The 16,646-nt window shown below is 35.1% G+C and overlaps 1 protein-coding gene across 1 annotated transcript; it reads right to left on the reverse strand.

Annotated features, from left to right (window-relative positions):
• Nucleotides 1-14,275: 14,275 nt before the first annotated feature.
• On the reverse strand, nt 14,276-16,297 carry LOC131157318 (protein DETOXIFICATION 51). Its single transcript, XM_058111376.1, has one exon. The coding sequence runs from the start codon at nt 16,116-16,118 to the stop codon at nt 14,463-14,465; it is 1,656 nt and encodes a 551-aa protein (XP_057967359.1). The 5' UTR covers nt 16,119-16,297; the 3' UTR covers nt 14,276-14,462.
• Nucleotides 16,298-16,646: the final 349 nt, after the last annotated feature.

A 16,646-nucleotide genomic window follows, 5' to 3' on the forward strand; every position in this document is an offset into this window, starting at 1 on the left:
GAAAATAAAAAATAAAAATAATATAGTAAAGTAAAAGATAATAAAAGTACTAGTAATAAAAAATAAAAAAATTAATAATTAATAAGGATAATAAAAATGCTAGCAAAATAATAGTAAAGTAACACTAATATATACCTGTAATGAACAATAATAAATAATCAAATAATTATAAGAAAAATAATAAGAAATAACAATAATAAAAATAAGTAATAATAATAATAATAATATAATGAGAATGGACTCCTTGTCTATTCGGCTAGGGGAAAATAGGGGTTCCTACAAAGATGTAGAAACATAAACAGAACCTTAAGTCCGCAAATTTTACAATACGCATCGCTCGCTTGATTTTCGTAGCACGTTTCACTCTCTCTCGATTTTCGCGACACATATCACTCTTCCTCGATTTTTTACAAAATGTGTGACTCGAGGCACGTGTCGCTTTCTCTTGATTTTTGCAAAACGTGTCGCTCGCGACACGCATCATCCTCCCTCGAATCTCGCGACACACGTCACTCTCCCTCTATTTTAGCAAAACGCATCGTCCGCTTGATATTCGCGGTATGCGTTGCTCTCTCTCGATTCTCGCAGCACATGTCGCTCTCTCTCAATTTTCACAACACGCGGTCATTCCCCTATAAAAAGGTTCTGCCCTCCTTCGAACTTTAAGCATCACAACTTTTTACCACCTTAAACAACCATATTTCGGTTTGCAGAGATTAGCTCTTCCCAACTTTTCTCTTGGTTGTCTCATTACTTGTTTCATTTAACTGAAAATGTTGTCAAATTACCTAACTCCCCAAATTGCTGAGAGTAACACTAGATCATCAATCCAAATATGGAAACCCAGTAAGACACAACTAGAGATTTTAGAGGAGGCCTTCTGCGGCAGTCAAGGGGAACTCCCTTCTGTGGAGCGGGCTATCTTGCTTGCAGCACGACTCCGATAGTATGGTTCAATCGAGTCGAAAAATGTACAATTTTGGTTTGAGAACAATAGGCATAAACAAGGATTAGTTGAAGAAGCCACTATTTCAACTACTGCACCACCAATTATCCATCTTACCTCCTCTGCCACTACCGCCTCGAGCAGTGCCCCTACCATTTTCTCAACCACTTGTACTCTCATCCCTATCGACAATATTCCGTCTATGAAACTTACAACTAACATCACACCAATGAGATCTACCCCTTACAATGGCAGCATCGCAGTCACCACACTAAGATTTTGTGATAATGCTAGTCTACTCCACCATTGCCAAGAGATCCAAAATGCATTGAGACTCATGTACAGGCCACCGATAGCTCATTATGACCATCCCCACCAAAGGCTACAAGGGGAAGATGGTAGCTCTTCCTTCCTTGCCGAACAAACAGGCGTTCTCTCCCTTTTTTCGACCCAAATAGGCACCATTACAAGAGGTCAACTCGCCTAGGAAAGAACCTAGGCAGTTAGCAGTGACACTAGTAGCACTTCAATAGATGTTGACGTTGAGTTAAGGCTCTAAATGCTAGATTTCATTTCATTTTGGTTTTTATATATATATACCATTTTCCACATCTTATGAATTTCTTTTCTATTTCAACCCCTATTAGACCAAAATTCACACTTTAGTTCGCAAAATAAAATATTTCGCCAAATTAACCCTCAATCTATTCTAAGACATAGTCAAATCATTCATCAATTTACTCTTTCAAATAGTGCAACAAATTATACAGTACTTATTTTAAATTAACAAATTTCGAGGATGAAATTTTTATGAAAATGAGAGAATGTGATGACCCAAAAATATATATATCATTAAAAAAAAGAATAATAATAATAATAATAATAATTGTCATTAAGTTAATATCAATACAGAAGTGCTTTTCTGTAAGATCATTGATTCCATATTTGATGCCTAAGAAAAACCTTATCTTAGTAAGTGCTCAGAGATCATTGCCGTTCATAGGATAAACAGGATATACGTTATTTGTACACATAAATAAGTACATATATATAAAATAATGTTTTGACAAATATAATTTGTAGAAATACATAGTAAAATAATAATAATAATAATAATAATAATAATAATAATAATATAAGTATCTTATACGGGGCCCACAAGACCGTGTGGAGCCCACATGAGTTCAGAAGTCGTGTGAGGTCCATATGAGTCCTAAAATTATGTAGGGCTCATAAAATCGTGCGAGAATTATTGGAGTTACGTAGGACCCACTTGGGTCTCGAAATTGTGTGGGGCCCACAAGACCATGTGCCTACATGAGTTTTCAAAATTTGAACTTAATTTTTTTTTCAAAAAAAAAAAAATACTAAAGCATTACTTAAAAATAATAACAATGATAATAATAATGATTTAAAAAAATAAAAAAATAAAAAATTAATTAAATGGGAATGTTGGCAAACACTCTCATTTCCTCCACATAATCCCTATCCCCATCCCCATTCCATACTTAGCCTATACCTAACTCATTCCTTAGTTTTAAAAATATTATAGTTTTACTACTCTCCTTGCATTTTTACAAATTCAATTTTCTTCCTCAAAATTTTCCTATAAATGGGAAGCTCTCAATATCTATTTTTCACAAAAAAAAATTTTAAAAGAAAAGAAGGATTAGTGAGTGAAAAAATTAATGGTGGAGGGAGAATTTTTGTTATAATTAAAATTTTCACTCACTCATTCTTTCCAATCTCATATTTTAAAGATATTCGTTGTGATCGTAGCACAAGAATAAATAAGAGGTAAGTAAATTCGATTATGTTAGATTTTTATTTAAAATTTTTATCCGAATTTATTTGTAAGTATATTTTGATTATGCTAGTTATTTTCATAAAATTCTTTCAAATTCTTTTTTACTCATGTTTAAATATACAAATTTTATCTTTAACATACTTGCATTTATTTTTGAGTTAAGAAATGTTCTAAACCTCTCGGGTATTTTATAGCATTAATTTTTATTTAAAAAAAATATTTTACATCACATATTTCATGAAAATATGAGTAAAAATGATATGAATTGATTTTTACGTTACGCATTTCACGAAAATATGAGTAAAAATGATATTTTCATAATATTATTGTAATGTTATAAATTCTATATTAAGATGTTTTCAAAACCCCTTATGGCATAGAAGATACAAAAAATTACGAATGCTCAGTATCACAATTTAAAGTTTAAATGGATCAGAGTGCACCCATGCTGTTTGTAGAGTTGTTTTATATGGTAGTGGATTTCTCCTGAGTGCACACTTGGATCGGATCAAGATTTAATAGGGAAAATCTCACTTAATGATGATGTACGTTAATTTAATTTGACCAACTAGTTAGGTAAGTCCAGTTTTCGGACTGCATAACCCAATCATGGGGTTAAACATGACTTATGATTTAATAAACCTAAGAGTGATTTTAACAGTACGTGTATATACCTATTTAATTACGTGTACAAAATTATTGATGAATTGAAAGAAAAATATATGTTTATGTAAACGAGGGCATTTTTGTGCCTAAATAATAATTTAAAAGTTAAAAAATTCAGTTTAACAGTTATAATATATGATTATAAAATTTTACTACTATAGATGATAGTAAAAGTTTTATACAGAAATTTTTAAATTTACATTTATTTTAAAAGTATTTTTGAAGTTATAATATTAAATATTATTTTACGAAATTAAAATATAATGAAAGTTCATTTTAGCCATACACTAATAATAATCTTATTTACTTACTGAGCGTCGTTTCACCACAATCATTATTTTACATTTCAAATTGTTTTGAAGAGTGTACTAGAAATCTAGCGTAGCAAGTGCATAGACGGGAATAGAAAAAATAGAGTAGAATAAAAATTTAATATAATAAAATTTAGAATATATTTGTGTATTTTAAAATTTTAGAAAATTATATTTTAATAGTTGAGACATATATTTGTAATAAAGTGAATTAGTGTTTTGGCAATAAAAATAATTTAGATTTTTTTGTATCCACTAAAAAATTTATATATAGGAGCCCACTCGAGTTCGGGTCCTTACACACACACACACACACACACACACACACACACACACACACACATATATATATATATATATATATATATATATATATATATATATATATCTTAAGGAAAATGAGCCACATGACATGTTGAATTCTGATGGCTTCTTTTGTTGGTTTGTTTGGGGATGCACATTAATTCTTTGGATTCACTTCTATATTGATTTTTTCTTTCAAAAGTTTCTCACCCAACAAGGATTAATTTTTGAGGAGAAATCAAGTAAGATGTTTGGAATCTCTAAATAAGATTACAGATAAAGGAGATGATAAAACTCCTCCCACAACAAAGAAAATATAAGAGAACTATTTCCATTCAAATGACCGTTGTCACCTTCTAAATCAATGAGAGTCCTGCAATCAAAGAAGTAAGTCTTCCAAGACAACTGAAAATGTGGATAAACTGTGGATTTTTTGGGGTTTAATAAAAACGTAGACAAAAGCGAGAAGAAAGGATTAGGTCATAAACAAAACCGTGAAAGGCAGTAAGGAAGTTGGAAGACAGACAGGAGGACTACAGTTAGAATTTTGCCAATAATATACAAAAGTTGAGAAAAGGACTATGTCCACAGAAAAACAAATGTGAAAAGCCCATGAAATCCAAAATAATCTTAAAGAATGAAAGGGGATTGAACAATTTGCTCAAAGGAAGAAAAATAAAGCATATGATGGAAGATTGGAAGCCGGACAACGTAAGTTTACATGAAATAAAAAGGGTAGATTAGATAGTAAGAACACGAAGTAAGTTTGGAGACACAGAGCGAGGATTAGTGCATCGGGGCATGTTGAACTTTCTCTCAAAAAATGGCCAGTTTGAGTTTGGATTTGAGAAAGTGAGTAAATTAAATTTCTTTTCCAAGAAAAATTAGAAATATCTATATGCGTAAAAGGGATCCAGTTGATTAGTCCATTAATTTGTTTCAAGAAAAAATAATTACCTCACTTGGATGATTTTTATTTTTTTCTTTTTGGAAAATAGTACCCTTATATAAATATTGATTCAATTTAATATCTTTAAAAATATAAAATTTAATACAAATTTATTGAACCATACTTTGTCAAATAACTTACATAATTCAAATTATAACAATGAAAAAATGTTAATGACATATGAAAAAAAAATCAATTGATTTTAATAAGTTTTAAGAAGAGAAAAATAAAAACAAAAATAAAATAATATTATAGAAAATAAATAAAAACATATTTGTTTTACTTGAATGATGATGTTGCCTCTGAATTGTTGAATCTTAATTCTCGAAATTTGGAGGTTCTAAAATAAAAAATAATTTAACTTATGATTGGTTGAATTTTTTTCTTGCATTATTGCTATTGGTTTAAATTATTATTTATTAATTTTATAAAAAAAAAGTCGGACCTAATAAATTCATGTATAGTTGAATTTCAAACTTGGGGAATGAAAATGAAAAGTTTCAGTCATCTCTCTCTCTCTCCAAGCCAGACCAATTAAGGGCAATAAAAATCATGAACTTTGCTTTTTAAACTCTCTCTCCGTACAAATTTATGATTTAATTTTTTGTAACTACTAATAATAATTAAATTATTAAGATAACTAGATTAAAAATTTTTACAATTATTAATCAATTTAATATCAATATTTTAAAATCATATCATAAATTAATTGATTAGTATTTAAGAATCACGAATTTCACTTTCTTAACTCTACCTCCTATAAATTTATAGTTTAGTTTTTTCAACCACTAATAATGCTTAAATTATTATTTTTTGAATTATAAAATAATTAAATTTATAATCTTTACAACTGTAATTAAGTTACTTTAAGAAATAATAAATATAATTGTTCATGCTCTAAAATCATACCATATATTAATTGATTAGTTTTTAAAACAACCCTTTTAATTTTTAATTTTATTTTCTAATTGGTAATAATAAATTAAATATTAGTTTTCTTAATCACTATCAATTATTAAAATAATAAATTTCAACTATCAATAATATTAATATTTTTTTAGGAAATATAAATTCATTAAGAAGGGAAGAGAAAAGAAAGGAGCTTGAAAATTTCATTTATTAAAATATTATTTAACTAATATAATCCATAAAAATATTATTAATTTTATTGCATGACTATCCTTAGATATTTAAATATTCAATATTGATAAAACCTACTTAATATTTTATAACTATATTTTATTTTAAAAATAATTTTTTTTTAAAAGATTGTAAAAATTTTATTTGGTCACGAAAACTGAAACACATGCGGGCCAGGTCATGCTATTTATGGTTCATTGATTGACTTATTTATTTATGAACCTTCCAATTTGTCAAATCTCCTAGAATGAGCATTGTGGAGTTGGACCGCCATCTTGGATGTACGGCCTTTAATTCCTTAACAAATAATTAAGCTTATGAGGGTTTTTTCACGACGAGAAAAGAGAAGGTCAACATCATAACTACATACTAAGCTGGCTTTTTGCTACACTAAATTCCCCTAATTAATAATTAAATCTAACCTTGGCCTCTAAATCACCCCGAATTAATTGATGAGGCACACGCTTACTCAGCCATGCGTGCGCATGCACATAATATTTATCTAATTAAAAAATAAAAATGAAAAAATATCTCGAGAGTAGGTCTGAAGTTTTTTATTTTTTCTTTTTTAATAATTTGGGGACTGCAGCAACCATCGCGCCACTTTGAACGCTATGTTGCGGAACCAAACTAGGGAGGTGAAAGTCGCCTGTCCATTGATATACTGCTGATAATTCACCAGCGTAATGCATGTATTAAGAGGTAATCGAATCCGTGACCTTGAAATTATCAAAGTCAGAAGTTTATATGGAAGACCCATGTAGATGTGGGACCTCTTCATCCACCTAGCCGAGACAAAACACAAATATTAAACTTCTCGAAGATGTTGAAATGCCAAATTGCCAGTTGTTGATATAATGATGAATGAATATATAAATATTATATACATGCACACAATATATAATATATAGAGATTGATTATATCACAGTCAGGCAGTGAGGGGCACCGACCATGCCATAAGAGGGAGATGAGAGGGATGAGCGAAAGAGGATGAGATTGGTCATATCAGCATATACTGGAGAATGTAATCTCTCTGGCAATTGACAATGGTTGGATACAAATTTTAAAAGAATGGAAACAATAGGGGATGCAGGTGGAGAGGAGCATGTTCATATATGTTAATTAGTTGCCTAGTTACTAGGCGGCATCGATTTGATTGATGGGTTTTGCACACACCCATACTCTTTCTCTTTATACCCAATAAACCACAATTCTGCATATATGGGGAGAGAAGTGGTTTTATTATTATTATAATTATAGGGGACCAAGGTATATATATATATATATATAAAATAAAGGTGGGGCATATATGCATGCATTATCTTATGTATAGATGTGTGTGTGTGAGTGTGTGCAATTGTTAAATAATGGTGAGTGTAGACATCTCAATTTATCCGAACCTATATAATAAAATTTAGTAAAATTTTATTTTAAGATTGCCATGAGGTCAAATTATCAATTTGTGTTCTTGTGATTGATCGATTAAAAAATTGATTGATCAAATCAAATTTATTTTAAATTGATTCTCCACACCTATAAATAGTGGGTAGGAACGATGAAAAAGATATACAAGGATACATCCATAGAGAGACGAGTATACGAGCAATTGAAAAGTGAGGAGCAGAGAGCTCTCAAGAAGTTAAGATTGAAGAATTCGAAAAGCTGTAGAAGGCATGATTGGGAGCTTAAAGGTTGCAAAAGGTCAGAATTTGGGGTTAAGGAGTTCAGCCAGAGCCAAAGGAAAGTGAAAAAACTGAAGGAATTGAAGATAAATGTTGGTTCTGATTTATTTTATGTCTTGTTTTATTTTCATGTACAATCGTTCAAAAACTAGAAAATGTAAAAAAAAATAAAAAAATAAAATAAAATTTGAGGCTCCAAAATTGACCTGTTGATCTGGTCCATCAATTCAGATCCAACCCATGCATCATCCTCACTTATATGTATATTTCATATATACCTATCCATATATGTATCATAACCATAGATATGTGGGGTGTGTAATAATAGTATGCTTGCAGATGGGCATAATAATATACATGTCAATACATACCTATATATTTATGAGTATGTGTTTGTAAGGGTGTGAGTTAACCGTACCATTAAGCTTAAGGGGGTTATAGGTAACTTAATGGTGGTTACGTGATACATAAAATATTGGTGTTATAACTTTCTGATCCTATGAACGTTCTTATCAATTTTGTGTTTATCAATTCCCTCCCCCCCAACACCCTCGAATATTTCAAATAAATTTCTTTTATTCTAGAGTTGTAATTCAAATCGGACCCCAAGTGATTTAGCTTAACCGACTCGATTCGAGTCGAAACGCTTACTTTCAAGCTCACTTTGAGTCAACTTCTACATTACTCGGCTCAATCCAAATCATCAAGTATGCTCTAAAAAGCGTATAATGACTAGTCTAGCCTTATCTGAGCAACACTCGTTAGATGAGACATTACGGGTGAGTTGTGCTCACTCCTTTGTGCCCTATGCGTTGTGCTCATCAAGTGGGCAGGTTTTTAGGACCTCATGAGCTATATTCATCATATAAGCCATTATGAGTGAGTCATGCTCACTCCTCTATGCCTCATGAGCCGTGCTCATCAAGTGGGCAAGTCTTCAAGGCTTCATGAGTTGTACTTATCAGATGAGTCATTACGGGTGAGTCATTCTCACTTCTTTGTGTCTAATGAGCTGTGTTCATCAAGTGGCCAAGTTTTCAGGGCCTCATGAGCGGTGCTCATCAGATGGACCATTATTGGTGTGTCGTGCTTACTCTTTTATTGCCTCAAGAGATGTGCTCATCAAATAGGCAAGCCTTCAGGGTCTCATGAGCTGTTCTAATCAGATGGGCCATTATTGGTGAGTCACGCGTGCTCACTCCTTGTTTCCTGATCATGAGCCGTGCTCATCAAATGAGCAGGTCGTTAAGGCCTTATGAGTAGTGCTCATTAGATGGGTTGTTGTCGGTCTGGGCATATTGATCCATGACGTTGGGATTATCGTCATTGGGATTTGCACCATTAGGGTTCGCACGCTGTGAGTCTATAAGTTGCTTCCTTCCTTTACTTAGCCGCTTCACCCAGGTCCCTTAGACTCATCCTTTTCATAATTGTCCAACTCCTTGTGGTCATGGTCAAGGATAAAAAACCTCCCAAGGGTTCCCACAGATGGCGCCAACTGTTGCTGCCAAAAATCGAATAGCTTTTATTGAATTGTTCTTCGACCGTGACCACCTGAAAGGAATCAAATAATAACAGCTTGGAGGAGTTGAGGTGTACTCCAAGGGATCACTCCGATGCCTAAGTTAGGGAATGAGAGACTCATATTGCATCAATAAATGAAGAGTAAGTGAGAATGAGATGCTTACCTCCTTCTAGGATCCCTTTTTATAGTGGTGGAGGCAAACCCTCCTTCATCTTGGCATTTATAAGTGTGTCATTATGCTTAGGATATTATAGGTAACTCAAGGGATCGAGGTTATACAAGACATCAATAGTAACTATCTTATAATTGTATATTAAGCTTAGGGGGGTTATAGGTAACTTAAGGGCGCTTAAGTGAGACATAAAATGTTGGTATTATAACTCTTTGACTCTATGAGCATTTCTATCAATTTTGGTAAATAAAATGAAAAAAAAAAAGATTTGAAAATCTGAGAGAATTACATAAAGATGTAGAAAAACTTCAGAAATTCTTGTGCTTAAAATTCAATGATTTTACTTAATTTTTGTGTGTGTGCATCCCAATTATTTTAAAAAGGGTAAAGAGGTATTTGCAAACCTAATCTGTATTAGCTCTGAAGGGGGTTTATCTAACAAGATCCTCTCGTTTGGAGGTCTTATTAGATATTCCTAGTTGCACTTTGATTTTAATTTTTCTTTTAAATTTTGTTTATTTATTTATTTGTTTATTTATTTATTTATTTAATTTTTTATTCTAAAGGAGTTAATTAAAGATCATTATATTCAATTTAGGGATAATTCTTGATTAATTAGGTACTATTCATAGAACGGATGTATAGGGGGTGCTGATACCTTCTTCTTACATAATTGAATTTTCGATCCCAACTTTGGTGAAAGCAGACTAAGATTACTGGTTCCTTGGCTTAGGAATAGTCTATAAGCCAGTCACCCAGCCGGGTTGGTTCAAGTGGTAAGGCCAATTTGTGACTTTGATTACCCCAAGGTCACGAGTTCAATTTTCGCTTGAGAGTTTACCTTGGTGAATTACCAAGGGTGCGTCAATGGACGGACGACTTTCATCCCCACTCCTCCGATTTGGTGCCGCACCATAGTGACCAAAGTAACGCGATAGTGGTTAGAGTTTCCAGATTATAAAAAAGAAAAAATAGTCTATAGATCAATTAATGAGTAGTAATTAGGTGATCTAACCGTACTAAGATAAATAACAGATTAGTGACGACTCCATCGGATTTTATTATTATTTTTTTCTTGCCAGTCCGAACCTTTTCTCCGGCACGTTGCGACTGTAAGAGAGATATTTGAGGGTGTTCAATCTCAATCAGCCGAAGAGAATCATGTCATTTTCAATACTATTGCATATATGTATATATTTGTTGTTTCAAGTGAAAGCCAGGCTAGTAGTGGTGTGGACTTGTGATGCTGTCCAACACTGGATAAACACTATCAACGTACTTCGCCAACAAATCCCTCAACAATTTGCTTCCTTTAAGCAAGGTGCTCTTGGAAATTACCATATGTATATAAATGAGAGAGACAAAGAAAGAGCCAGAGAGATTTCACTTGAATAATTGTAAACAAAAGAGGTGGCCTCATGAGTGCACTTGGATTTTTGGGAAAAAAACTTGGGAACATTAGTGAATTTAAAGTTTAAAATATTCAAATTATAATTATTTATACACTGTGGGCATAATTTTCCAAACAAAAATATAGATGCTCATGACAAAAGAAGAAACCCAATATGAGTTGCACATTTAAATTTTGAAGAGATAATTAATAAGACTACTTTACTTTTAAAGTGTCAATTTGTGGGCCTCCCTTGATTGTATGAACTAATTTTGAAAAAAGAGAGATATTTAAGTAGTTTAAAAAGTTGTCATGTCCCATTGAGAATAGTTTCTTCTATTCTACTCGCACGTTAATGCAATAAAAAGAAGTCGGCATCATAAATAAGCTCAACAATTAGATTCCCAAAACTTAAAGCCTATCAACGATTAAATGAAAAATTGAACTCATTAAATCATTTGTGCTAAAGACTAAACCAACGAAAGAAAATAATTGCATTTGCTTGCATGTTTCTATTAATGGTAATTTCTACAAAATTAATTTCATGTACTTGGATTCTACAAATGGGATTTTGTACAAGTAATAGGGATTATTTGAATGCCTTACGCTAACCAAGACCATATGTGGTTGTATTGTCATTATGGTTGGTGTACAAGTCTAAAATTACTATACAAAAACTTTGGTACAATTCGATCTTATACAACTAAAATAGAAAAATATGGCAGTTATTTTGATAAATTAATAGAGCATTCAAAAAAACTTGGATACTATAGAATCTAAAAACAACTCTTAAATGATTAAGAAGTGGTGTACACATATATAATCGTTTTTTTTTTTTTATTGTACAAACTAGCATAAAAATAAATAAAAATATAATTAAAATACGTAGATAAAAGATTTTCAAATATTATGTTTCAAATTAACTTTAAATTTCAACCCTCAAAGTGCATCTTATAAGTCAAACAATTAAGACGCTCCTTGACAAATAATTTGCATGATTTGTTTTTTATATTACCCATTTTAATGAATAGTCTTCGCTTTTTCTTTTTCTTTTGAAAAAATAATATCTAAGACCCTTTGAATATTTGACTAATTCATTTAGATAATAGGTCCATTTCTCTACCCTTCTCCACTTAAATATCAGGGTATTATCACAGATGAAAAATCATAGGGATACAATAATCTCAAACGGAAGCAGGGAATATTAATCTTCACTTTTAATCAACTTTATTAGCATCATCTTTATTATCTTATAGTTTCAGTGGGGACATAATTATATCTTTAACTAAAAAATATTTTTTCATGTATTGTATAACCTCCCTTAAATTACCTACAACCCCCTAGGCATAATGGTACCTCATGAATGCCAAGCCGGGAAAAGGCTAGCCTTCACTACAATAAAAGGGGGGCCCTAGAGAGAGAGGTAAATATCATTCTCACTCTTCTTCACTTATTGTTACAATCTGAATTTCACATGTCCTTAGGCATCAGAGCGATCTGCGGAATACACCTTGAGTCCTCCAAGCCATCCTCGTTTGGTTATTTTCAAGTGATCCTGGTCGAAGGACGATTAACGAAAACCACTCGATTTTTGGCAGCAACATATATATATATATATATATATATATATATATATATATGTAATCAAATGCGTTTAAATACTAGAAGTACAATCTAAAAATTAACAAATAAGGGATATTAGTTAGTAATTTCAAAATTTTTCTTGTTGAACATGAGAAGAACCTAACTACATGACCATGACTTTCTAATTAAATTTAAACTTTATTATCTAAATTAAACTAACGAAAAACAGATATATATTGAACATTCATGTTAATATTCTTGTAAATTACTTGAGTGGCCGAAAGACCTTATAATTATTGAACTAAAAAAAAGAAAATGAATACTACTAAGTGAGTCGTATACATATGTATATGTACGTATATGCGTGTATGTATGATGGTTTCTTAGGCTTCAAGCCAGTGAGAATGTCACTTTAATTTTTTTTGTTGGTTTGCTGTAAAGCTGCGGTGTACGTAGGTAGGGCATGCACTGGTTGGAGGGATGAGAGAAGAAGAGGTGGAGAGGGAGAGGGAGAGCAGGCCAAATGCATGCATGGCTGGATTGGAATTTGAATTGGAATCATCTCATGACTGTTCACCCCTACCTAGCTCACCTCTCAAATCAAAATGTTCCAATCAATCATCCCCACTCCCCCTAAATCCAAACATGTCCGGCTTCATCAGACATTGCCCACTCCCTCTACTCCCTCTCCTTAAAAGTAACTATATAACTATTATTATTACTTTTAAAGAAGATGGAAAAAAAATTAATTAATTAATTTCTCAAATAACTTTCGCGGTATGTAATATATGTTCCCATATCAGCAGGTGCTTAAAATAATTTCTAATTCTTATTAAAACTACCGTGCGTTGGATTATGAATGAACGCCTCTAAATTACAATTTAGCCCAGAAGCGATGCATATGCTGATTGACCTTTTGCCGACCCTTAGTAGGAGCTTTATAGTCCCTAAAAGCATGCGTCGAAAGTCAAGTGCTCGTGGGAGATTAGTTGTGTATGCTGTCTTGAAGTAAAATTTCTATTGAGCAGTAGGTAAAATCTTTTTGTAGACGACTTAAATATGCGACGAGATATTATAAACGATATTTAAAATAATTCAGATTCTTACTCGATAATATGTAGGGCTTATTGTCTAGTTGGGCTTGTTCAAGTGATAAGAGCAGACTTGTGACATTGGTGACCTTAAGATTACAGATCTGATTTTTCACTTGTTGTTTGCACGGTAAATTATCAGGAGTGCATCAATGGGCGGGCGGCAACATTTCCACCTCCATGGGTTTGGTGCCGCATCGGGAGGTCCAAAGGGTTCATCGATGACTGGAGTACCCACGTCATAAAAAAAATATGTAAGGCTTATTTTTTTGAATAAAATGTATGAAAGGTAATTAAAAATATATTGTTTAGGTGATTTAGCCTTGGGAGTAATATAATTGACTCATGTCAGTTAATGTAGTAAATTAGAAATGGTTAGAGACTACTAAAATTTTCTTAAAATTAATTAGACAGGTAATTATTTTCTCCAAGATGCAAGATTACATTGTTAGGGAAATTATTCTCTAACAATCCAAAATATAAAAGGAAATGAGGAGATCCATAAAGCAAGCAAATCACATAGCACATGCGCGCGGGCGCGCACACACACAGATATATATACATACATACATATATATATATATATATATATATATATATATATATATGACCCAAAAAGAAATTTAAGAAAGAAAAAGAAAAGAAAAGAGAGAGACATGAGAAAATAAATACAAAATTTCCCTTTTGTCCTCTTTATAGGACCCCATCTATCCAAAACTCAAAATTATATATATAAAAATTAGTAATCCATAATTGGACTTTGGGTGGCTTAAAAAAGATATATAAATAGAAACATATTTTTTAAAATAATAATTACACCTTACACCTGGGCTGAGTTGGGCTGGGCCGGGCCGGAGGGAAGGGCTGGGCCCAATTTCTGTCCTCTCGTATCCAATCAAGGTGAAGTCACCGTCACGCAAATTAACGGCTGCTTCAGATCATCGTCACCACCCTCCTCACTTTCATTGGCCAATGGCAGCCTCAGCCCCTCCGCGGCGGCTACGCCCTCCGCGCACGTTAGTGTCTCCGCCTTCCCCGCCTGAAACTTCCAGTCGGTGGACCCCACCACGAACAACATCAGCACAGCGCAGCAGACCTGGGACGACAGCAACCCCAGCCAAAGCCCAACAAACCCGAACCCCAGCCCAAACCCCAGCACCACGGCCACCGGCATGCCGACTACGTAAAAAGCTCCCAGGTTCACGTTCGCAGCCGTAGATGGCCGCGCACATCCCCGGAGCACACCGCACCCCACCGTCTGCGGACAGTTCCCGAGCTCACACAGCCCCAGGATGGGCAGGGCAGCCGACGTCAGCCGTCGGATGTGATCGTCGTTCGTAAACATCCGGGCCCACACGTTCCTCATCCCGGATGCGAATATCGTCGCCGATACGCCCATCGCAACCGCTAAAAGTATCGAAACCATCGCTGACAGTTTGGCTCTCTGCGGACGGTTCGCTCCCAACTCGTTCCCCACCCGCGTCGACACGGCGAACCCCAGCGACGACGGGAACACGTAAATCAGCGACGTGGTTTGAATGAGGACGCCCATAGAGGCAACCGTTGACCTGGGGTCCATCAGGAGCCCACACATGATGATCATGATCTCGTACCACCACCACTCCAGGCACACCGACACGCAGCTCGGCGCCGCCAGCCTGATCAATGGCCTCCACCCTGTGAGGCAGTCCAGGCTCGGCGCAGTCCACGTCGGCGCGTGCAGACCACGCGCCCACACGTAAGCGACAACCAGGGGCAGGGCGAGGAAGTTGGAGACGGCGGCAGCGGCAGCGACGCCGGCGACCCCAAGGCGGAGGTGGGAGACAAGGAGGAGGTTGATCGGGACGTGGACGACGGCGCTGGCGAGGGAGGCGATGGTGAGCGGGTGGGTGATGCCCTGGGCGCGGAGATAAATGCGGATGGGGTGAATGAAGGAGTTGGTGAGGAGGTCGGGGAGGCAGAAAAGGAGGTACGTATGGGCGATGCGAGTGATGTTTGGGTCCTGCTGCAAGCAAAGAAGGATTTTTGACACGTTTAACCAGAGGAGGGATATGGGTACGGAGGAGAGGAGGAGGAAAATTATAGAGCGATGGAGAGTTAAGGAAAGGAGTTTGGGGAGTCGGGCTCCAAAGGCTTGGGAGCACAGGGGTTCCATGCCCAGAGCGAGGCCAGAGAGGACGGAGTAGCCGGTGATGTTGGCGAAGGCTATGGCGAGAGAGCCGGCGGCGAGCTCGTCGTCGCCGAGGCTGCCGAGGAAGAGCATGGAGACGATGGAGCGAGAATAGAGAATGAGAGCAGTCAGGGCGATGGGGCAGGCGAGGCGGAAGAGGGACTTGGTTTCGACGATGATATCTGAGATTGTAGCAGGGTTTAAGGATTGGGAGTCGTCGTCGCTTTCGTGATTTTGCAGCTCCGGGGGTTTCTGGGAGTAGGGCAGTGTTATGAGATCAGAGAAGATATGGGTCTGATCATCATCAGTGGTGGTGGTAATGGGAGTGATGGCAGCGGCGGCGGCGGCAGTGGTGTTGGTGCTGGTGTTAGGGTTGCACATGGTGGCGCCGCTGGGTTGCAGTGGTACGTACTCTGTTTCAAACCTTTCTCTCTCTGTTTCCTCTGTTCAGACCAGAGAACTTCTTAAGCTCTCTGATCTCTCTCTCTCCCTATACGTGTTTTTTGACTCGGAGGATGTAGATTCTAAATTATGTTTCAGGGAGAGAGCGAGACATTGATTGATCCTCGTCATGGATGAGGAGAAGTATTAATAGAGAGAGGAGGTGGGGGGGTTTTTTCCAATTTTTTAAAAAGTAATTCACCTTTTTAGTTTTAACCTTTCCTCCTTTTTGTTTTCCATTCCCACTCGTTTATTTATTTTGCTGCTACAATTTCGATTTTCATGTATTAAATTTCCTCCTTTAATGTCAGCACCTCACCCTCTGCGAGCTCCAATTCCTTCTACACTGATTTCAATTCCTTCCCTCTCCCTCTCTCTCTCTCCTACACTGATTCACCCAACATAAAACAAACAAATTAAATATAAATTGATTATTTAATTAAATTAACAATAATAAATTTTTTTTTT

This window comes from Malania oleifera, chromosome 6, assembly GCF_029873635.1.
Source record: "Malania oleifera isolate guangnan ecotype guangnan chromosome 6, ASM2987363v1, whole genome shotgun sequence".
NCBI lineage: Eukaryota > Viridiplantae > Streptophyta > Magnoliopsida > Santalales > Ximeniaceae > Malania > Malania oleifera.

What these genes read in the sequence shown, in the direction of transcription:
- LOC131157318 (XM_058111376.1), bottom strand. Translation starts at nt 16,118, where the DNA reads ATGTGCAACCCTAACACCAGCACCAACACCACTGCCGCCGCCGCCGCT.